Below are 24,389 nucleotides of genomic sequence, written 5' to 3' on the forward strand. Positions count from 1 at the left end.
GTGTCTTGATAGTTGAAAAAAAAAAGCAGTTACCAGATTTAAAAGCCAGACAACTTGACCTTCATTTACAAACCATGCCTATATAAGCTCTGTACATTTTTTTTTTTTTACAGCAAGTTAATATGCAGGTTTAAAATGTCTTGACATATGGTACACATCAGGTGCCAGAAATCAACTTCAGTGGATGTAAAATTTGAAAAAGGCATTGCAACTTCTCATACACATACTGTATTTACAAATGGGGGGAGCATTAAATACTCCGCAGCTAAGTGTATTTCACTTTGTACAGTACGTTTGCGGCAACTTGGCACAATTGCCTCATTTCATCTGACATTCAATGTTTCAGGTTATGAAAACTAAAGATAGCGTGAGGGACATGTCTGAACAGAGCCCTTTAAAGCTTTAAATAACCCACAAAACCAAATAGTGTCAGTGTGATCCCTTTCTGCAAGCAGCCAGCACAAAGTCAACGACCAACTTTTTTATTATTATTGCTACAACCAGGGAAAGTGAGAAACTGCCAAAAAAAAGCTGAATTTGATGGAAACGTCATGCAATTTCAGGCAAGATGTAACAGCGCCACCCCAAGCGAGACAAAACGAAATATATTTTTGCTTATAACTGAATCATTTGTAATAAAAAAAAAACTGTAGTAAATCTGTACAACCAAAATACATTTGGGATCTACATCTAAAGTTACATTAAGGTTATATACACTTTTCCCCCTATCCATATTATCTTTCACAAGTAGTCTTCATTCAAACCCTACCATTAAGAAAACATAGCCTAAACAGGAAATTGGATCACATCAAACATCCATTTAAAACATAATGTAACTCAAAACAAACTGTTGATCACACCTTCCTTGAATGTTTTTTTTTCCATATGTACAGCAAACAAATTTCTTGGGTGGCTGGTTATAAACTACTGCATTTGGAAATTGGAGAATTGTCCAAATATGGGAATGGCTCCAACTCAGATAAGTTAGAATAACATCCAGTTATTGAATGTAGAAGCCAGAATAAAATATTTCATCCAGAATACAAAATAGAATCAGGTCAGAGCATGAACAAACCCAACTCTTCAATATTCTAATACAATAGAACAAAGGCTTTCAATATGGCCTCTTCACTGAAGAGAGCTAGACTATTCCATCAATAAAGATCTTTATGTTCTCTGGTGACGGGTGGGACTGGATTGGAAAGGGCCATGTTACGTTTTGAAGAACATCTGCTTCAGAACATTGATTGAAAGCAATTGATAAAAACAGAACCGATGTTAATGTTTTCTTTTTCCTGCAGTTTTTTGCTCTAGTACACTCTTTTGCAACATTGAAATTAATTCAGAAAAGGGAAAAACTACATTTGCACAAATTGAGATGCCACAATCTCTTTTTGCAAAAGAAACGACTTGTGCCCGCTTCTGTTGGGGAGAGCTTCTGTTGATCCTTGGATCCCTTGTTGCTGCTTGCAACTGTCCTAGTCAATTTTCACATTTGTGTAGATCTTCCTCACGAAGGCACTTGTTCCCACATAACCAACGGCTCCTACAAAAGAAAGATATTACAAGGTTGTCATTGCATCAATAACCACGCATGCTTTGCACTCGTTTGAGAATTAAAAAAAGACTGTTATTCCGTAAACACGTCACAATACTTTGAATAGAGAAGTTGAACCTACCACACATGATTCCGAGAGACGTACTGAATACTGCCATGTAGCCAAAGTAAAAGGACGTCTGGAACAGACCATACATCCTGAAATGGAGTGGGACAAAACTGTCAGCAGGCAGTGGTAGAAAAAGTACTCAATTGTCATACTTGAGTAAAAGTAAAGATAACTTAATAGAAAATCACTCAAGTCTAAAAGTATTTGGTTTTAAATATACTTAAGTATCAAAAGTAAAAGTCCAAATGGCTTTTTCAATTTTATTGACGATAGCCAGGGGCACACTCCAACACTCAGACAATTTACAAACGAAGCATGTGTGTTTAGTGAGTCTGCCAGATCAGAGGCAGTAGGGATGACCAGGAATGTTCTCTTGATAAGTGTGTGAATGACAATTTTCCTGTCAAAATGTAACAAGTACTTTTGGGTGTCAGGGACAACGGAGTAAAAAGTACATTATTTTCTTTAGGAATGTAGTGAAGTAAAAGTAGGCAAAAATATAAAAATAGTACAGATACCCCAAAACACAACTTTAGTACTTTACACCACCGGTCAGCAGAAGTAATACACAGGAAGACACTAGTGTCACGATACCAGAATTTTGACTTCGATACCAGGTTTAGTATCACAATCACGACACTCAATACCACAAAAAAAAGATGTATTGGTCAAAGTCACAGAATGGCACATGTTCCAGACAAACTTAGCTACTGCACTGTTCAATCATTGGGCATCTGAGAAAAATATAATTACATCTAAAAAGTGTTGTCCATTAATGACAGCCACGTATTCACCAATTATACAATCAATTTTACTTTGGTAAATACAATCAAACTACAAAACGGTAATAATTTGAGTGGGAAATCTCTTAATAAACTGGGTAAACCAAGATTTAGCATTGGTCTATTCACAATATAGGCAAATGCATATTATTCAATAGCAGTATGTGCATGCATTGAAATTTTAAGCTTGTTTTAGCTGCTTTCATGGGCTATAGATGAGAGAACCTTCCATTTAGGACAAATTTTTATTGGCAACTGCTAGAACATATCATTTTATTGTACTGATCAACAGCATTTGCATAGAACAAGCAATCTCTTTTCAAAATGTGTGTGCTGTCTAAGAAATGAATGATGTTATTCATGAGGCAGAATGTGGCTATGGAATCTAGACGGGAAGCAAAGGAAGACGAACAAGTTCATTTGTTTTTGGTGGCAAGGGAGATTAAGGGAATTAATAGTACGATTAGTCAGCTTTGAAATCAGCATTTTAGCGTTATGGTTTGCATATCACAAACAAAGTACTAGGGTAGTGAATTCAGCTGAAAGTTAGCCTACAATTGAAAGCTGGACAACATCAGTTCTCTCTTGCATTGTAAAAGTGTTCTAGCCTGTATAGACATTGTTTTGTGAACAGTTTCAACATTTCTAGATGCCGTGTTGCATTATTCAATTGTGTAAACTTCTGTGCAGCATGAGTGAGGACCGGGGAGCTAATTAAGCCCAGACAGCTCTAACAATGAGTGAGTAGGTGGAGCAAGCACTATGCTCTTCACGCTATAAAGGGGCTGCGGTGATAGATTTGATCCTTTCAATCACGTGTGGAAAATTTGAAAGAAGTACTGAACCGTTTTTTTTTTGTATCGGAAAAGTACCGAAGTTTCAGTATACCGTGGAGAGAAATGTGTGCAAATTTTAATGATACGAGTGAAACTGACTTAACAAAATCAATGGGGGTCCCCCCTATTCGATGCAAACTGGTGAGGGCCCCAAAAGGTAAAACAATTAAATTGCATGTCTAAATTTTTTAATACTTGTATTCATTTTTAGTAAACAAATAACAACCTTCCCTTATCTATGACAGAATGCACTGGGGCTAGTCTTTACGGTCAACAGATTATTTACTTCAGTTGTGTACAATGTGTTTTAAATAAGAAAATGGATTTTGGAACTCACTTTGTTTTGAAGAAATAGTAGTAAAAGGAGTACATGTAAACATAAACTGCAGTGGATGCAGCAGAGAGAAAGCTTGTCCATTGCCTGAGTGGAGAAAAAAAAAAGAATTTAATTGAAAAGCACAGATGCAACGTACTCAGGCTGGCTATTACTGTGTTACAGCAACTCTGGTAAGTTTTTTTTCCTGAATTTAGCTGTGTTGTAGTCCTAAAGCTAGCCATATTTAATATCCATTAAATTGTTGGAAACATTTAGTATGTGACTTTCTTTTTATAAAGTTTACCATCCCGTTAGTCAGCACCTAAAATTTCAGCTCATGCTTTTTAATAGTTTTAAAATAAAGCTAGCCATGTAATTATACACTTACTTAGGCCTAATCACACAGTGGTGTGTAAGGCCTCCACAAGGTCCCTCATTTAATTAATTTAATGTCTCTACGATTACATGATTCAAGTAAATACATTGCTGGTTATCTTTTACTCACCATCTGTAGTCCTCAGCATTGAGGAGGAAGTAAGTACAGACAATGGTGACACACACAGTGACAATGCAGAGGATAACCAGGACCAGCATCATGAACCCGTACACGTAGTAGATCTTGTAGGCCCAAAATGAAGTGAAAATGAAGTACCTGTAAAATAAGCAAACAATGGTCTTACGCACAGGTCTTATTTGGTGAATTATCAACCTGCTAAATGCTGACATGCAGTGCAGTCGGAAAGTAATCAGATCCCTAGACTTTGTTACGTTAGCCTTATTTTAAAATGTAATTGTTCTTTTCCCCCCACTCATCAAATCGACAATACCCCATAATGACAAAGCCAAAAACATGTTTAGAAATGTATACAAAATAAAAAACTGAAATCTTGCATTTACATAAGTATTCAGACCGTTTACTCAGCACTTTGAAGCACCATTGGCAGTGTAGATTGAGGATTTTTAATTCATTTAATCAATTTTAGAATAAGGCTGTAACGTAACAATGTGGATAAAGTTAAGCGGTTCAAATGCACTATCAGTGGTCACCAACCTTTTGACTCAAGTGATCTTGACTCAGAAAATGCAGGCAGAGGTCTACCCCCTCAGATTTAAAACAAATTCAAACATAACTTAAAACGTAAGCCTATGCAACATTAACCAATTAAAAACAGTTCTGTAGCAATGAGGTTTGTGCAATAGTCCATACGCCCAATACATTATCACCGCATATTGGCTATGCTTGAATTGCCCTGCCAATGTTGTTCTTCACAGACCATTTTGAAATTAAATTTCAAAATTGTAGGTATATGATCACACTGGTTGTATTGCTTGTGAGGCACAGGTGAGTGAGTGCTTTTTTGTTTTACTGGACTGATGGCCTGCATCTTATGGTCTGAGGGGAGGGAGCAGCAGTTAGTGAGCAGTGAGGCTGCCTCTCACCCAACTTACCGTCCCTCAAGGGTGCAATTGCGGCCAGCAATTCAGGGCATTTGCAGGAATCCCTCTTTATACTTTATTGGTCCATTTTTTAAGGACTGGTGCGAGCGCTCCAGTAAAGTAGGTGGCGTTAATGCACAATAACGTTGAAGCCGCCGATAAACCCCACAGAAGGGGCGACACAACGGTAGCTAGCTAGCCATACAACGGTAAACAGTGTCCTTAACACGGTGCCGCCCCAGCCTTCCCTCTGCTGTGCTATCGGGCCAACCGGCAGCCAGTGTTCCCCGCCTGTTGGGCACGGTTTTATCCAGTACACAGCAGGCGGGACCGACACCGTGTGCTAGCTAAGTAGCAAGCTAGCACAGGGTGTCGTCGTCGTCCTAGCCTCTCGCCTGCTGTGCTATCGTGGCAACCGACAGCCAGTGTCTCCCACCTGTCCAGCAGGCGGGAGTGAAGGACACCGTCTACCGGTGTTACAAAAATACCATCATAGAAGCATAAAATAAAATAGGGCAAATCCTCTAAAGCCCAAAAAGTAGGCTCCCATTATGTCACATCGTGAAATGTGCATTCAAATACATTTTTACCTGGCCAAATTATTAGATTATATTGTGTTGTTGCCAGATTTAAACGCTCTCTACACTGTTTATGCGCAGTGAGGATTCTGATCAACTCTCTGGGTTCAGCTCAGCTACTTGATCTTGTGTCCTTTTCAAAAGGCCAACGTTTTTTTCCTGTCAAGTTTGGGAACCCATCAGTGGTCACACTGGATACATTTTCAAAATTCCGTCCCAGCTTTGCCACACACGTATTAACCTCCTCCAATAAGTATTTCCCTGTGGTTGTGCTCTTCATTGACTGCACTGAAGCAAGCTCCTCTAATGTCAAAGTCTGGGGTTATGCCTTGTAAGAATATCAACAACTGCGCCATGTCACGTGCATCACTGCTCTCATCCAGGGCCAAGGAGAAATAGGTGAAATCCTTTACCTGGTCTTTCAACTGTTGTTCCATATTCTCTGCGATGTCCTCAACATGCCGTGTCACTGTTTGTCTTGACAGGGAAATATTTTCAAACAGCTCTTTCTTGTCGGGGCAAAGTATTGCTGCAGAGTCAATTAAACATTCTTTAATGAATTCGCCCTCAGCGACTGGCTTGCTATGTTTAGCAATTCTGTGGGACAGTACATAGCTAGCTCTCGCAATTCCGTAATTTGCTGAATGCAGTTTTGTGAAAAGTCCTTGCTGCTTTTGCAACTGAGAAACTATTTTGATGCACTTGCCCTCTGCTCAGAAGACATATTCCTATATTTCTCTGCATGCTTCGTCTGAAAGCGTTTTGAACAAGTTGTAGTCTTTCAAGACAGCAATGCTCTCTACACACAGCTTTCCCTGATACCTCAAATAAATATTTTGATGTCCACTCATGCTGGAGCGCCGTACATTCATCGAAAAACAAATAATAAAAAATAGGAACTCAAGGCTTTATCGTTGGGTTTTTCATAGAAATGTTTGGTGATAGACAAAGATTGCCTTGGAGATCGACCGGTTGGTGACAACTGATCTAGATTATAGTGTAGTGAAGTTAATGTGAGGTAGGACTTACATTTCAATGAAAATGGAACCGAATGGAAGGATGCCTCCCAGACAGACAATGACAGCTGGCTCCATGAACCTGGGAAATGTTATAAATTTACAATCAACTCACAATACAGACAGTGTCACTAATAGTTTACCAATCAGAGCTATGCAACTCCAGGCCTCCTGTTTCTCAGCACTGTTTTTATTCCTCTGTTAATCCAGGACTGGTTTCAACCTGGGAAAGTAGGTATAGACTCTTTGGCCAATCAGACCTTTATTGAACTATCAACGAGAAAATAAACTTAACAGTACGGTGGCTCTCAAGTAGCAAACATATCAGCACTGGGATCTTAATAAACAAACATCAATGAATGTAAAATACAAAATGGCACACATACATTGCTTTTAGTGAGTCGTGCTGTACAAATAAGATCATAGTCATAGATACCATTTCTTCTCAGGGATTGGCCGCGGCACTGCATTGACTCGACACGGAAAGTTGGGCTGGCCAGAGAGGTTTCTTCCCAGAATGGTCCCCACAAGGTTGAGTGGCAGGATAACAAACAAACAAATGCTGCAAACAGCCACCTGAAAACAACATGGAATGGTAGAATCCATGAGATGATTAATGAGAGAGCAGACTATATTTAAGCAATAAGGCCTGGGGGGGTGGCATATTGGCCATTATAATGTGGGTGGTTCGAGCCCTGAATGCCGATTGGCTGACAGATGTGGTATATCAGACCGTATACCACAGGTATGACAAAACTTTTTTCCCCGTTGGTAACCAGTTTGTAATAGCAATAAGGCACCTCGGGGTTTGGTATATATGGCCAATATACCACAGCTAAGGGGTGTGTCCAGGCACTCCGCGTTGCAATGTGCATAAGAACAGCTCTTAGCCATGGTGTATTGGCCATATACCACAAACCCTAGAGGTGCCTTATTGCTATAATAAATTGGTTACCAATTAACAGAATTTCTGGGGACCCCATTTTTTTGCTAGAATTTCTGCCAACCCCACATCTAATGATATAACCTTTAAAAAACAATTTTTATATCAACAAATTACCAATTCAGTACATGTTCATCTCTCGTTTCAAAATGTAAATGAACCAATAAATACATTTACTCAATAAAATTGCAATTTTCTAATTACATTTCTCAATAACATTTGTATGTTGTCCCATACAATACAATGATCTGTTCTCTTTAATATTTTGAATGCCATTGCTCTAAACTCACCATTGTGCCAAAAGGGATGGCTCGGGAGGCATGGTAGTACATGGCGATGAAGTTGATGAAGAAGGCTGTCCCACACACCATGCCAGGGATCAGGAAGGCCCCGATAAACATCTGTTTAATCCATCGTCTGCCTATAGGATCAAATTTAAAATTGGTTACCATAAGGGTGCACATCATGAGTGAATGACAATCTACCATACCATGTGAAAGAGAGCGACACGGCTCTATGTAATTTACTGGTCTGTGACTCACTGACACCGCCCCTGATTAGAGGGGAATAATGCAGCCCAAGAGTTAATAGTTCTAATAGCAAGTAAACACACAGATGAACTTTAAATCACACTCAAGAGAATATGAACATGGATATGGTTTCTGTGTTCACACATCCCATGCACATGTGTCCACCCACACTCACAGACTGGAATAACACCATTCAGATACTGGCAATATTTACTCCCTTGGAAAGCATGGGTCAGGCTGGCTAGCCAATCAGGACCTGGAGAGACGGCATGGCTAGAGCATGCACAGTGGTGAGACACATGGCTATTGTCGGATTGGCTACAGCCATGAGCTGGAGAAGATATTGATCTCTCATGTGAGGGGGAGAAAGGGTGAGGATGGGTGAATCAGCCCAAACAGCTCCAGAAAGAAAATGCTCACGCTAGAAATTAGTCCCACAGCGCCCTCAGGAGGGGGATTCTGTAACACCATGTGCTATTTACACATAATGACACTAACAATGCAGCATTCTACACCAAGTACCACAAACAGTATTTTGACAACCCAGGCTCCATGTTCAGAAAATGTCATGGTGACAATATTGTGTGTGCAAAACTTCCCTTGCAAAGTGCAGTAATAATTGAGGTGTGATATGTAGGAATGGAGTTTCTATTTTTAAGACAAACCCTTACATACCTCCTTGTTTTGCATACAAACTTCCACCAAAATAGCCATTGACAGGAGAGGTGGCAGCATACACAAAGATGGCTGTGCTCAGCATGGATCCTCTCCTGCAGAGACAAATGGGAAGCCGCAGTGTGCGTGAACACACCCACGTTACACAGCAACGGGAAAAAACACTCCATTGGGTTATCTGCGGGGAGGTGCTCATCACTCACTCGGTGTACAGATCCTCAATCATGGCCACAACGATGACGATGAACGAGACCGAGAAGATCTGGCATCCAGAGCCAATAAGAGAGGAGAAGATCATTGGGTGGCTGGACGGCCGGAACACGTCTCCATGGACCTGCTTCCACCCATACTCATCCCCCAGGTCCCTGTCCTGCAGCAGGGAGAGGCGTCAAAAGTCCAGGGGTACATTAAGACAAAGGACATACAGCTAGCCAAAATCATACGAAGCCCTGGGCCTAAACTAATAAAGCAAAATCTTTAGTGCATGATGTCCAATGTGATTTTCTATCACTAATGCTACCAAGGCTATGAAACGTTACCATGTCATCCATTTCCTCCTCTTTGCTGTATCTAGCATAGTCCTTCCTTAGAGTTCTCATCAGGATCATGGACACCAGGCCAACCAAGAAGATAACCATCATGAAGGAATTGAAGATGGAAAACCAGTGAATCTAGAGAAAACACAATTTTTGTATTACCACAGGGAATATCGCACATCCCTAGATTCCAGAACATGACATCCTTGAATCCCAGAATTGTTAAAGCTGCAATGTGTAACTTTCTGGGTGACCCGATAAAATTCACATAGAAATATTAGAGCTGTCACTCATTGAAAGCAAGTCTAAGAAGCAGTAGATATGTTCTGTGCGTGCCATTTCCATGCTTCTCGTTTGTTTAGATGGTACAATGATTCTCTACACTATACTTGCTTGTTTGGGTCACAAACTGAAATTAGGCAAACTATTAGAATTTTAGCAGCCAGGAAATGGCGGAGCGATTTCTACATACTGCATCTTTAAAAACAGGTTGATCACCGAGTACTGTACAGTTCAGTGCAAAATTGCATTTCTTATCTTAAAAGATTGAACTTACTCTGTGTTGGAAAAAAGATGGATCGAGATACTTGTCAAATCGGTCTTCAAACTTCACATCTGACTTCTTCCACTTTACCTGTGGTAAAAGACAATTCACATCATTCCTTTGGCAAATGAGCCACGTTTGGATGCTGACGTAGGGGACTTTACTTTATATAAAACAATATAAAGCTCTGTGTAGTAAATTTAAACATCACACCTCCAAAACACATATTCAACCCTGTGTATATTACAAAAATCCAGTCCCATTTCCCATCTCTGAAAAGCAATTGCAAATACTTACCGAGTACGACATTGCAATTCGTGTGTTGGGCACAAGCTTGACTTTGCCTTCACTCGTCAGGTTGACATCAACAATTCGGTTGCCATTGAAGCCGATCTCCAATTTCTTGTAAGTCCACAGATAATGATCCTCTCCGTTTTCATCTGCCTCGCCAACAATTCCTAGAATATAGAGAGATTAGTGCGATGAGTGCACAGCCACCAGAAAAGTACTGGCAACTTGGCAAGTTTGGTGTGGAATGCAGTAACCAGATCCAGGGCCAAAGTCTATATTTATTCATACTCAGAATATGGAACTATTCCGTGGTTAGAAAGACTTGGGCAATGCCATCTGCCCCACCTCCTGTGCATACATATACACCAAGTACACCAAACATTAGGACCCCCCTCCCAGCCTCAATTCGTCAGGGGTTGGACTGTACAAAGTGTCAAAAGCATTCCACACTCCAATGCTTCCCACAGTTGTGTCAAGTTGGCTGGATATCCTTTGGGTGGACCATGCTTCATACACATGGGAAACTGTTGAACGTGAAAAACGTACAAACCGATATGCCTTAAATATTTTGTCTTGCCCATTCACCCTCTGAATAGCACACATACACAATCCATGTCTCAATTGTCTCAAGGCCTGAAAATCCTTCTTTAACCGGGCTCCTCCCCTTTATCTACACTGATCGTGTAGATTTAACAAGTGATATCAATAAGGGATGATAGTTTTCACCTGGTCACCTGATTCACCATAGTCTTAATGTTTTGTATACTCCGTGTTTAAGTGTGGCCGTTTAGCCAATGAGAAGAATCTTGACAAAATATATTTTGAGCCAAATCTTTATTGGAGAGGAATAGGCTAATCTGTGTACTCGACCAATACACTTTGATTTGGAGCAGTGGCACGAAAGAGGTGCGCGTCTGTACAAGTGGCAGTCAAGGAGAATCGCTGGCAGTGCGTCGTGTGACGGGTTATAAATCACCAAGGGCCTGGCTGCAAAGCATGCAACGCTGCTGTCCCCAGAACTGGAGAACTATTCAATGATTGACATTTTTGCCTAATCTTCCGCTCTTATCAGGTCTAGGCTTCTGTTTTAAACGATGTAGGTAGGTTGTAGCCTACACTGCCAATAATAGGCTATGGAAATAGGCCTACTCTATCATAAGTTCTTTTGACTTCCAAATTGGACTTTTCCATCTTGATATTGTTTGCTCGATTTCACTCGTTGTCTAATAATTGTCATTCAAAATAAAGCAAAACAAAGCGAAAATGGCCTATAGACCGACTTTCCCATTTGAAAGCTGCAACTTTAGGACATTAAACACTAGCCTATTTGGGAAATACCCTTCATAACTAACTTGTATTATTGCTTTGATAGGCTATTTTAAATTAGTAGGATTTGCCTTTTGATTTGCAACAGCAAGGAAGAGGGATGCATGCATCATTTCCTTTATAGCTAATAGACTGATATTTACTGAAATGTATGTTTTTTTTCAAATTACTCACTCTGTTTTTTGTCTTGCTATGGTTTGTTCTACCCCTCTCATTATTACCTTAGGCCTATGATGGGTTCTGACTCCTAAACTTGAAATATGTTACTGAGGGGGAGAGAGAGGAATGCCGAGTTCACATTGTCAGAACATGTTAATGTTTTTAGGTTATTCAAAAACATAAAACTTTCTGATATAGCCTAGAACTCCATTAGGTAAATTAATTGTTTGATCATGAAGTAGCACGACGGGAGAAAGCCAGCACGCATAAAAACTGAAGTCATATCAAATGAAAAAAAAAAAATAATAATAAATTTAGGCTTTAAAATAATTAAGACGCCGGAGTGTCTGGTAAAAATATTCAAAGAGAAGAAAAAAAAACATTTTCCAACTGGACATTTTGTGCTGCTTTGGTGAAAAGCTTAGCTCTGTACATTATTCTCTTGCATTCTGTAAATTGTTTAAAACATATTTATTGAAATAGCTTATGCAGGCTATAGCAAAAGCCACCTGGCATGGCCCGGCTGTGGGCTGCCCGGTCAGCTCTACTGCGGTGCCAGTCAAGTTGAAAAACTATACATCGGCACGTCGCCCAACCCTAGTAGGCACCATTCCATGTGAAATAACTCCATGTTAAAGACATTCCTCATTCCAGAACTGGGCCCCTTTCAATAATAATGAACTAGGCTTTTCCATAGATAACCTTTGTCATAGTCAAACAACTTCCCATACCAACCAGTGAGGCAACAGATAAGCCCAGAAAAGTATGAATGAACATTTGGATGCCATCTTTTCAACTGCCTCAGGGGCATAACTGATTCTCCATAACTAAATTACTGGACAAGTTGCAACAGGCAGTGCAGCAGTATGACTCACCCCAGATAGGTAGGTCATCAATGTACATTTGGTACCAATAGTGGTTCTTAATGGCATATACAAAGGCATCCCGTTTGGCTTTGTCCAGCTCGATTTCACAGTATGTTGTTTGCATGACTTCATCTGTGAGAACAAAATGACAAAAAAAAAAGTGTTTAGTGTGACATAACACTACAAGACATAATGCAAGTGTAGGCTGCTTTTGGATCTAACTTCATGCCAGGAAAGAATATAATTGACTACTCAAAATCAAACAATGCTGATAAAATAGTGACTTTGTCACTCCAGAGTCCAAGTAAACCAAGTAGTACAGTTGCCTATGGGTGTAGATTTTTGTATACCTTTGAACTTAATGTCTAGGCCGCTGAACTCCAGCTCGACTCCTTGTAGAGCCTCTCCTAATGTCTCATGGTAGTGGCTAATGGTCTTTTTGGTGCCCACGCAGAAGGGCAGGGAGAAGTACTTGTACGTTTCTTGTCTGTTGTGGTAAGGCCCCACTGTATTCATCCATAAAACCACCTCCTCTTTATCTGTGTACTGAAAAAGGGAAGACACACATTAAACATGCTATAACTTACTTGTTTTGCTAGTTCTCAGATGGCGGCATTTGGTATTCCATTCAAGGATATAAATTGCGCATTCAGGCAAATAATAACAAAAAACAGCCAACATGTTAGTCTATTCCAAGCAGCCTCCATCTATAAAGCTTTTGGATAGCAGCTGTCGGCGGCAAAAATACATTGACAATGAGTCATAAAGTTACTGTTTTAATGACACCATGTCAAAACCAATCCACACGACATACAGGCATGAGTCATCGACAACGAAATGTATATTGAACTGAATACAGGTCTTTTCAACCGGAGTGAAAGCTCAGGCATGAGCAAGCACCCTTGTTAGTTGTCAGCTTGACAATCACGGGCAGAAAACAATGTAGCGACAAGGGGCTTTATCCATGTAAAAACTCACCTGATCACATTCACACTGACAACACAGCATTGGTAAGGATGTCTGCTTGCGCTGGTTGTGTAGCCAGCTATTCATTCTGCACTGAGTGCGGATGCAAAGCTTACTAGCCAGTGCTAACTGATTATGGTACCAGTGAGGACCAAGTTGAAGCTTGCTCTTGAGAACCCAAGGCATTAACAAGGCACTGTGACTTATGCAAAGGGTTCTCAACTATAAACAAGGCTTAAATCCAATTTATACTTGATCCGAAAATGTGGTCGGAGGCTTCATGCGGAGCTTCTGGAGACATGCAGAGGCCAAATTGAGAGCCGTACTGGATCGCCATGCACCCACAAATTTTGTAACAATGCCGATGGCTCTGTACAGCTCTGCATTGACATGATTGGTTGATGGTAGGTGGGGGTGGGAGGTCCTGTATAAACACACTCACTTCCTTGACAACAACAAAGCACAAGAAGTATGAATGCCCTGACTTCTGCAGAGGCCATATCACCGTAAATGCTGTACGGCCACTGCAGACGTCAAATTGACCATGCAGAGCATTTTACCGGTAAGACCATGTGAACTACAATCCCAGCGCTCTATTTTAATGTTTAGAAACGTCAATAATCGCTTGCAATAGGCCTACGTTTTTCTTTAAAAACATACACTACATGGCCAAAAGTATGTGGACACCTGCTCGTCAAACATCTCATTCCAAAATCATGGGCATTAATATGGAGTTGGTTCCCCCCTTTGCTGCTATAACAGCCTCCACTCTTTTGGGAAGGCTTTCCACTAGATGTTGGAACATTCCATTCAGCAACAAGAGCATTAGTGAGGTATGGACCTCAGTACACGGGGCATTGTCAGGCTGAAACAGGAAAGAGCCTTCCCCAAACTGTTGCCACAAAGTTCGAAGCACAAAATCGTCTAGAATGTCATTGTATGCTGTAGCATTAGGATTTCCCTTCACTGGAACTAAGGGGAATAGATCGAACTATGAAAACAGCCCCAGACCATTATTCCTCCTCCAAACTTTACAGTTGGCACTACGCAGTTGGGCAGGTAGCGTTCTCCTGGCATCCCCCAAATCTAGATTAATCTGTCGGACTGCCAGATGGGGAAGCGTGATCCATCACTCCAGAGCATGCGTTTCCAGAGTCCAATGGCGGCAAACACTACTCTAGCAGACGCTTGGCATTGTGATATTAGGCTTGTGTGCAGCTGCTCAGCCATGAAAACACATTTCATTAAGCTCCTGACGAACAGTTATTGTGCTGACGTTGCTTCCAGAGGCAGTTTGGAACTCAGTCGTGAGTGTTCCAACCGAGGATAGACCATTTTTACAGGCTACACGCTTCTGCACTCGGCGGTCCCGTTCTGTGAGCTTGGGTAGCCTACCACTTTACGGCTAAGCTGTTGTCACTCCTTGACATTTCCACTTCACAATAACAGCACTTACAGTTGGCCGGGGCAGCACTCGCAGGGAATACATTTTACAAACTGACTTGTTGGAAAGGTGGCATCCTAGAACAGTGCCACATTGAAAGTCACTGAGCTCTTCAGTAAGGCCATTCTACTGCTAATATTTGTCCATATTGATGGCATGGCTGTGTGCTCGATTTTATACACCTGTCAGCAACAGGTGTGACTGAAACAGCCGAATGGACTAATTTGAATTGGTGTCCACATACTTTTGGCCATGTAGGGTATAGCAGGTTTGCACAGATCCATACTGTGTGTGCCTCCAACCAACAAACTACACTTCCCCATTACACACAAGTTTTCGGAGCAAGCTAGATAGTTGACCATCTGTATTAATTAGCCATCTTCTGTCTGTCTTCAGTAAACAAGCGCTAACATGGATATATAGACGTGTGAGATCACAAACCCTATAAAAAAGGTGTGTAGTAATTTAACCTTTTGTTTTTATGAAAATTATTTGTCACCGATATGAAATACACGTCTCTTACGTTTCCAAACCAGTACCGCAAGCGATGCGTGTTAACGTTCAGACCGAGCGTCGGGGCTATTACAACACTCCCTCCGCCAGAAGATACGTTCATGAATAGGCTAGGTTGAACTTGCAAAGTTGAGAATTCTTGGCTAGGTTGAAGCATGATCAAACCACCATATAGGTTACAGGTCAGAAATCAAGAGCAAAAGTATTTACTTCCAATTGTACCGTAAAACGCAGAAGGCGATTTGCTTTTGTCTTGACCATTTGATATCCTAGTACCTAGACAGGCCTACCGCCTGAATAACCGGATATGCAGTCTTCGCAATGACAACGTTAGTAAACTACCGAAAATAGTTAACTAGCTAGGCATATTCCTAGAAGATAAATTTTTCTATATGTAGTTGGCAAGCTAGCTAGATAAGTAGCTAAATAACCAAATTATATGGATGACTGGTTATGCAAAATATTCCTACCATATGTATGCAATGAGATGTCACTGGCTAACATTAGCTAGCTAACTTTGGCCCCCTATGTTAACTTGTTAGTTATTGTATTTATTATTTATCAACATTGAACGTTAACCTCATAACAATGAACTAGCTAGTTACATGCAACGATATTATTCCTCTTATCTCGCTGAGTTAAAAAATAGGCTAATCGGTTGTATCATGTAGCTACTACAGCTAGCTAACAAGCCAGAACGTCCATTATTTTCACACTACACACAAGGCTACCCATTTTTATTCGGCCTCAAATGATCTTACCGTGTGTTCGTGTTCATCTGCCTCGATCGGCATTAATATCTCGGCAACCGAGAGAAAGACCACCACTGCAATCTTCCACCTGGAAGACCCCATCATTTTCTGGGAAAGTTTGCAGATTTGGGATGTTAGCTTTGTTAATGCTATCCCACCTTCTTCCTGGTTGTACGACAGTGGCAGTTTTCAGGATGCTCTCATACGCATATGGCGTAAATTGCCTCACTCGCATCGCATTCGCTTGTGATTGATGCAGACATGTCACATGGCTTGTAATCTCAAATCAAATCGAAGACGGTGAACAAACAGTTGAATAATGGAACTCCGGTTTCTAAACTGTCCGCAACTTTCAGCCACGTCATCCGACTGTAAGTATTAGAACTGCCTCACCTTTGGGGGCATGAAGCCTGACCCACTTCTCATGTATGACTAAACTGTTGATATCTCATTTTACAGAGACAACTCATTGAACAGATCATCATTATACACTACCATTCAACAGTTTGGGGTCACTTAGAGAAGTCATTATTTTTGAAAGAAAAGCTAATTTGTTGTCCATTAAAATAACATACATTTATCAGAAATACAGTGTAGACATTGTTAATGTTGTAAATGACTATTGTAGCTGACCACGGCAGAGTTTTTATGGAATATCTACATAGGCCCATTAGCAGCAACCATCACTCCTGTGTTCCAATGGCATGTTGTGTTAGCTAATCCAAGTTGATCATTTTAAAAGGCTAATTGATCATTAGAAAACCCTTTTGCAATTATGTTAGCACAGCTGAAAACTGTTGTTCTGATTAAAGAAGCAATAAAACGGGCCTTCTTTAGACAAGTTGAGTATCTGGAACATCGGCATTTGTGGGTTCGATTACTGCCTCAAAGTGGCCAGAAACAAAGGCCTTTCTTCTGAAACTCATCAGTCTATACTTGTTCTGAGAAATGATGGCTATTCCATGCGAGAAATTACCAAGAAACTAAAGATCTCGTACAACGCTGTGTACTACTCCCTTCACAGAACAGCGCAAACTTGCTCTAACCAGAATAGAAAGAGGAGTGTGAGGCCCCAGTGCACAACTGAGCAAGAGGACAAGTACATTTGAATGTCTAGTTTGAGAAACAGACGCCTCACAAGTCCTTAACTGGCAGCTTCATTAAATAGTACCCGCAAAACACCAGTCTCAACGTCAACAGTTAAGAGGCGACTCCGGGATGCTTTCAAAAAGAAGGACATTTCTAAAATGACCCCAAACTTTTTAACGGTAGTGTATCTACTAGGATCTCATTACATCATCAGAAAATACAGTATGTAACACTTCCACTGTAGTGATTTGTCTCTTTTAATCTTTATCTCAGACGTACTAGTAACCAGCAATGTAAACATCCAACAAGAACATGTATGATTCATGAACATTGATCAGGTTTTATTTGTAATGTAATACTTGCCAAAAAGAAAAGCATTTACAAGAGTAACTTTTCTGTAATCCCTACTAAGAATTCACCTAAACTTGAACACTTTAAACATTGATTAATCATAATTTTTCACATTTATAATTCATAGAAAGGAAACCAATCCATTGCCTCCATCTCAAAAGTTCTGTAATTTGCACATAGACTAAGACTATAGCTAGATAATAATGCATTGGACATCTCAGTAAGTGCTAAACCCAGAGTTGAACCTCATAGATTCTCTTTTTTTCTCAGTCCTTTCAGCTAAGTAAGTGCTTTACATTACTAGCAATGTAACTTCTATCTGATATTAGATCAATGATTGGACCATGTGATTGAAGTCCACCCTACTGATTTGCCATAAGGTAAAGAGACACGTGCAAACTGTGCATCTAGGTTTTGCAGTTCTCTAGATATGTTGAGACAATTGATGTCCAAAGGTTCTTCTGCATAGGTCACTGGATTAGGGGGGCAATGAATGTACAAATTCCCTGTAACGATATGGATGAAAAAAAGGTGTACGATTTATAGTTAGAATAAACATTGATATAGAACCAGAATTGCCTTTTTTCAAATTGCAATTGAAGAGTTGACAGGATTTCCTCACCCAATAATGTTGGGAAGGTGAGGGTCTTTGTACAATCCATTGTGAAGGTACCCAAGGGATCTGGCGAACGGTACCATCTTAACTCGATTCTCTGAGTTTTGGGCGCTCTGTGCAATTTCATAGAGCTTGATAGGAACACAACAAAGGACGAGAGGTGGAAACTTCCTTAACTGTATATCATGTTTCCAGGAACCCTTCTTGCTATTGTCATTCAAACCATACAGATAATATCACAAATGTTGCCTGTGATAAAATAGACAGATGACAATAGAGAAATTATTGTGAGTTACAATAAATGTATAAGCCACACCTGCTGAGCCATGTGGATAGGCACTAAGTGGTCATCCTCTGCATGAAGTATCAGAAGAGGACTCCTCATCCTCTTCAAGCTGTAGAGACATGGTGAAACATCACTTTCATGAACAGTCAACCTCAAACTCTCCGAACAATTCTGAAACACATTTGGTTGCAGTGGGTGTATCAGTTATTTTGATTCGATTTGTTACTGCATATTGCAAACCTGTATTATGTTATCAAAATAAAGGATGACAAGTACGGTGAAAAGTTGCATGAACCAAAACAAATTTACAACAAAATGTTTTGGTTTCATTTGAACCTAAGTCTAAATCAAAAATACTTACTTTTCATCATTACGGAAGATTATATTGTTTTCTGCCATTGTGTCCAGGAAAAAGTACTCAAAACCTGGGAACTTCCAATAAAACTGAAGACAAAATGCAGTTTAGTACATTAATAAATACAAAATCATGGCGTTTTAAAGATGTGCTGTATCGCTATGGAGAGGTGGGTATGTGAATCTTACCCAGCCAAACGGATGATGAGCACCCTTCTGTCGAATGTTGGTGTATGCTCCCTCAATGATCACACCATCAACAACAATCCCTGATAAAAGCAAAAATATTCTAAGCGTGTAAATATATCAAGTCAGCTTCCATAATGAGTCACACAAGAAACTTTCATGAAATGAATGTCATTATGCCGATCATGTGTATTGTACTTTAACCAGAGGGTATAAAATACGAAAGTTGAATGGATTCAGGCCTACCATGTTCCATTAGTTTGACTGCAGTATTAGTGGCCACTCTGTACAAAGATGAGGGGGAAAATGGAATTTACTGCTCATGTCTTATACTCTATCAGAGTAACTGTCAAAATGTTCTGTCATATTTGTAATCATTGATTTGACTATTTCAATCATCACCATTAGTGGGGGTAGATTAAGTAGTAGTAGTAGTAGTGACAGATCCTCTAACTTAAACTCACAACATAAATATCACAAATACCTGTATTGTGTATGAGGGGAACAAGCAACAAATGAAACAAGTAAGTGTTGAATCAAACTTTAAACATAGTCCAGTCTCTTGAATGAACAATGCTTACTTTAAAACATAATCATAATTTAAATAATGAGATACCTACCAGTGGAATGACATACACATCTCTCTGGAATGTAAGACAAAGGCATTACAGGGAAAGTTTAAGTTAATCAAGGTAAATTTAATAAAGGTAATATTGTGTCTGCTTATGCAGACGCAATATTACTTTTGATTACCTTTGCTTTTATGAAATTTGCCTTACACTTCAATTACATTACATCTGAGATGTGCATTTTATTTGACTGTTAGGCTCTTCATGATTTTAATCGTGGTCATGTGATTTAACTGTTATTTGTTTTGAAATGAAATCTGAGCATTGTTCATTTAAGAGACCGCTGTGTATAGTTTGAGTAAAAGCAGAATTGTGTGCAACTATGCATTGACATAAGTTATCATTTCCACTCGCTTTTCTCTACAGACTGAACCATCCACCTGGTCACTCACCCAGTGCCAAGGGAGTGTCCCCATAATACCACCAGACTGCTCCCACAGCGGGCTTTTACCCACTGGTGCAAGTAGAGGGTGTCAGTGGTTATACCAACTTCAGTGGGCTCTCCGGTGGAGTCCCCAAAACCTGTCAGAGTTTCTTATATCAATGGCTGTACAGTATGCAAACATACTAGACTACGTATAGTCCTTATCATGTCATGTCTGTCTGCCTGAGGTAAACTTGATGCAGTTGTATACTGATTTGTAAATTACCACAAGGGGGCAGTCAGAAGCAAAACAACCCCAGAGGGTAAGGTGAACTTTACTAGAGTATTTGGAATTTGGAGGTGGTTATCAGTCTCTTTACAGCAAGGTGAAATAACACACCACAAAATGAGGCTAATGTCAGGTTGTCAAGGATAGGTGTAATGACCTGTTTCAACCGTCTAGTAGAATAATAAAATGTTAACCAACCTCTGTAGTCCAAAGCCAAAACATGGTAATCCATTGCACTCAGCAGCTGTAGACAAAGGCCAACCACCAGTTTATCATTCACACCATGATGAAGTAACTTTTGTTGTAGTTGTCAGTCACTTACATTTATTACTCCCACGCGGTGACTTGCTGCCCTGTTTGAAATAATGTGGACTTTTAGATTGAAAGTGAGAACATTTGAAATATTATTGTGTAGCAATCCATTGTTCTTGCTACCTTGTGCCTCCATTGCCATGGAGATAAATGATGATCGGATTTCCAGCTCTCAAAGAATCTTGGTACCATTCCAAGTCCTTTCCCTGTGCCTCTTTCCACTGACTTTCAGGGACTGTGTGCCTTGAAGATATTGTACAGTGACAACACTTGTAAGGGACTATATACTGACTTTGATGTAAAAAGTTCAATGCAGTCTTTATAAATCTACACTGTCCAGTGGCAGTGAATGTACTTCAGATGTAAGGTAGGTAGGCTACATTAAACGTAACTCACAATGTAACCTGGAGAAAGAGTTTACGTTACCCTACTCACCATACGCCCAATGAGATCCCTTGTTCGGATGTAAGGTACATGTTCATTGTGTGGTTAAGAGACAGGTCGGCTGGCTGGCTATGGTCGACGAAGAATGGGACCCTGACTAAAAACAAGGTGAGAATATATACTAATTACTCTGAGTTATTATTCCTAATTTGTCCAGTATTTTGGATAATGCTCATGATTACACTCACCTCTGTGAGAATAAACCAGGTGCTTTATGATGTCAGGAAACAGTGGCATCATGAAAGTCACAGAAACATAAATGACACATACAGCCAGGAGACCTCTTTTGAACCACCACAACAAATGTGGGCTAGGTCTGAGACAGAAAGAAAGCGAGAGAGATCTACTTCACTTGCTTTGTCAATGTTAACATATGATTATCAATGCCAATAAAGCCCTTAAATATTTTTTTTTTAATTGAATTGAGAGAGAAATTGGATCATTACTTCACCAAACTCAAGAAAAAAAGCATAAACATTACAATGACAACTGGTCCATGCTGTGTCAGCTGACCTTACTGGATATTACCATTGAAGTGCATGTTATGCCAATAATACAGTTGAAGTCGGAAGTTTACATACACCTTAGCCAAATACATTTAAACTCAGTTTTTCACAATTCCTGACATTTAATCCTAGTAAGAGTTCCCTGTCTTAGGTCAGTTAGGATCACCACTTTATTTTAAGAATGTGAAATGTCAAAATAATAGTAGAGAGAATGATTTATTTCAGCTTTTATTTCTTTCATCACATTCCCAGAGGGTCAGAAGTTTACATACACTCAAATAGTATTTGGTAGCATAGCCTTTAAATTGTTTAACTTTGGTCAAATGTTTTGGGTAGTCTTCCACAAGCTTCCCACAATAAGTTGGGTGAATTTTGGCCCTTTCCTCCTGACAGAGCTGGTGTAACTGAGTCAGGTTTGTAGGCCTCCTTGCTTGAACACACTTTTTCAGTTCTGCCCACAAATTTTCTATAGGATTGAAGTCAGGGCTTTGTGATGGCCACTCCAATACCTTGACTTTGTTGTCCCACAACTTTGGAAGTATGCTTGGGGTCCAAGCTTTAACTTCCTGACTGGTCTTGAGATGTTGCTTCAATATATCCACATCATTTTCAATCCTCATGATGCCATCTATTTTGTGAAGTGCACCAGTCCCTCCGGCAGCAAACCACCCCCACAACATGATTCTGACACCCCCGTGCTTCACGGTTGGGATGGTGTTCTCCGGCTTGCAAGCCTCCTCCTTTTCCTCCAAACATAATGATGGTCATTATGGCCAAACAGTTCTATTTTTGTTTCATCAGACCAGAGGACATTTCTCCACAAAGTATGATCTTTGACCCCATGTGCAGTTGCAAACCGTAGTATGGCTTTTTTAATGGCAGCTTTGGAGCAGTGGCTTCTTCCTTGCTGAGCGGCCTTTCAGGTTATGTCGATATTGGACTTGGTTTTACTGTGGATATAGATACTTTTGTACCTGTTTCCTCCAGCATCTTCACAAGGTCCTTTGCTGTTGTTCTGGGATTGATTTGCACTTTTCGCACCAAAGTACGTTCATCTCTTGGAGACAGAACACGTCTCCTTCCTGAGCGGTGTGATGGCTGTGTGGTCCCATGGTGTTTATACTTGCATACTATTGTTTGTACAGATGAACGTGGTAACTTCAGGCGTTTGGAAATTGCTCTCAAGGATGAACCAGACTTGTGGAGGTCTACAATTATTTTGCTGAGGTCTTTTCCCATGATGTCAAGCAAAGAGGCACAGAGTTTTTTTAAGGTAGGCCTTGAAATACATCCACAGGTACGCCTCCAATTGACTCAAATGATGTCAAATAGCCTATCAGAAGCTTCTAAAGCCATGACATAATTTTCTGGAATTTTCCAAGCTGTTTAAAGGCACAGTCAACTTAGTGTATGTAAACTTCTGACCCACAGGAATTGTGATACAGTGAATTATAAGTGAAATAATCTGTCTGTAAACAATTGTTGGAAAAATGACCTGTGTCATGCACAAAGTAGATGTCCTAACCGATTTGCCAAAACTCTAGTTTGTTAACAAGAAATTTGGGGACTGGTTGAAAAACGAGTTTTAATGACTCCAACCTAAGTGTATGTAAACTTCCGACTTCAACTGTAGGCCTATTTACTAGTCTAGACTCTAGACTCTAGCCTCGACTAGACTAGACGGGAGGATCATTTTAAGCAGTGCTAGTGCGATGCACAGCCTACCAACTCACCTCGGCTGCGCACTCGATGACACCCTAGTTTTATTTCTGTCCGTCCTCTGCTCCTCGGAATCTTGGTCACCGGTCCTCTTCCTCATCCTGAGACGTTTACTAACCGAGCCACCAGTCCTCTGCATCTGTAATACAGCCGTTATGTTCTGATCTAGATTGACATCCAGGCTATGTGACTAACTACTTTATGGCCAACCCTACGTACTTTTTTTGGTCTACCGCCGTGGCTCTATGGGTGAAAGTCCAGTAGTCCCACACTGTTGATAAGGAAATGAAGGAGGAGTTAAGCGGGTTTAAGGTAACCTAGAGTAACCTGTGTATGTACAGTCGTGGCCAAAAGTTTTGAGAATGACACAAATATTATTTTTCACAAAGTCTGCTGCCTCAGTTTGTATAATGGCAATTTGCATATACTCCAGAATGTTATGAAGAGTGATCAGATGAATTGCAATTAATTGCAAAGTCCCCCTTTGCCATGCAAATGAACTGAATCCCCAGAAAACATTTCACACTGCATTTCAGCCCTGCCACAAAAGGACCAGCTGACATCATGTCAGTGATTCTCTCGTTAACACAGGTATGAGTGTTGACGAGGACAAGGCTGGAGATCACTCTGTCATGCTGATTGAGTTTGAATAACAGACTGGAAGCTTCAAAAGGAGGGTGGTGCTTGGAATCATTGTTCTTCCTCTGTCAACCATGGTTACCTAAAAGGAAACACGTGCCGCCATCATTGTTTGCACAAAAAGGGCTTCACAAGCAAGGATATTGCTGCCAGTAAGATTGCACCTAAATCAACCATTTATCGGATCATTAAGAACTTCAAGGAGAGCCATTCAATTGTTGTGAAGAAGGCTTCAGGGTGCCTAAGAATGTCCAGCAAGCGCCAGGACTGTCTCCTAAAGTTGATTCAGCTGCGGGATCAGGGCACCACCAGTACAGAGCTTGCTCAGGAATGGCAGCAGGCAGGTGTGAGTGCATCTGCATGCAAATTCTGACAAACTCCAAGCATTGATTATGCAAGAATGGGCTGCCATCAGTCAGGATGTGGCC

The 24,389-nt window shown here is 40.4% G+C and overlaps 2 protein-coding genes across 3 annotated transcripts; both read right to left on the bottom strand.

The window, feature by feature from the left end:
• Positions 1-466: 466 nt before the first annotated feature.
• On the bottom strand, positions 467-16,482 carry tm9sf3 (transmembrane 9 superfamily member 3). 2 transcript variants are annotated; one of them, XM_071392772.1, is made up of 15 exons: positions 16,187-16,482; positions 12,853-13,048; positions 12,512-12,634; positions 10,158-10,318; positions 9,873-9,950; positions 9,320-9,451; positions 8,984-9,150; positions 8,781-8,875; positions 7,866-7,996; positions 7,069-7,208; positions 6,646-6,714; positions 4,107-4,253; positions 3,623-3,706; positions 1,680-1,756; positions 467-1,546 (listed from the first exon to the last, which is right to left on the bottom strand). In XM_071392772.1, exons 1-15 carry the CDS (start codon positions 16,280-16,282, stop codon positions 1,479-1,481), a joined length of 1,764 nt encoding a protein of 587 aa, XP_071248873.1. In that variant the 5' UTR covers positions 16,283-16,482; the 3' UTR covers positions 467-1,478. The 2 variants fall into 2 exon arrangements, with proteins under 2 accessions (XP_071248873.1, XP_071248874.1); XM_071392773.1 differs by lacking the exons at positions 467-1,546; positions 1,680-1,756; positions 3,623-3,706; positions 4,107-4,253 and adding an exon at positions 4,277-6,145 and having other exon boundaries at positions 16,187-16,379.
• A 1,099-nt stretch (positions 16,483-17,581) lies between these two features.
• Positions 17,582-23,559, bottom strand: LOC139570683 (lysophosphatidylserine lipase ABHD12-like). Its single transcript, XM_071392778.1, has 13 exons — positions 23,337-23,559; positions 21,286-21,413; positions 21,089-21,194; positions 20,777-20,896; positions 20,664-20,694; positions 20,540-20,585; positions 20,081-20,210; positions 19,306-19,343; positions 19,063-19,142; positions 18,881-18,963; positions 18,550-18,628; positions 18,240-18,364; positions 17,582-18,123 (listed from the first exon to the last, which is right to left on the bottom strand). Exons 1-13 carry the CDS (start codon positions 23,459-23,461, stop codon positions 18,096-18,098), a joined length of 1,119 nt encoding a protein of 372 aa, XP_071248879.1. The 5' UTR covers positions 23,462-23,559; the 3' UTR covers positions 17,582-18,095.
• Positions 23,560-24,389: the final 830 nt, after the last annotated feature.

Source organism: Salvelinus alpinus, chromosome 3 (assembly GCF_045679555.1).
Source record: "Salvelinus alpinus chromosome 3, SLU_Salpinus.1, whole genome shotgun sequence".
Lineage (NCBI taxonomy): Eukaryota > Metazoa > Chordata > Actinopteri > Salmoniformes > Salmonidae > Salvelinus > Salvelinus alpinus.

Excerpts from the sequence above, each read along its gene's own strand:
- tm9sf3 (XM_071392772.1), bottom strand. The coding sequence starts at position 16,282 with ATGATGGGGTCTTCCAGGTGGAAGATTGCAGTGGTGGTCTTTCTCTCG. Across the intron at positions 7,997-8,780 it reads TTTGTATGCAAAACAAGGAG|GCAGACGATGGATTAAACAG; the intron begins GTATGTAAGGGT and ends TTGATCCTATAG. Across the intron at positions 4,254-6,645 it reads GGTTCCATTTTCATTGAAAT|GTACTTCATTTTCACTTCAT; the intron begins GTAAGTCCTACC and ends CTTATTTTACAG.
- LOC139570683 (XM_071392778.1), bottom strand. The coding sequence starts at position 23,461 with ATGCAGAGGACTGGTGGCTCGGTTAGTAAACGTCTCAGGATGAGGAAG. Across the intron at positions 20,695-20,776 it reads CATGGCAATGGAGGCACAAG|GGCAGCAAGTCACCGCGTGG; the intron begins GTAGCAAGAACA and ends TATTTCAAACAG. Across the intron at positions 20,586-20,663 it reads ACCGCGTGGGAGTAATAAAT|CTGCTGAGTGCAATGGATTA; the intron begins GTAAGTGACTGA and ends CTTTGTCTACAG.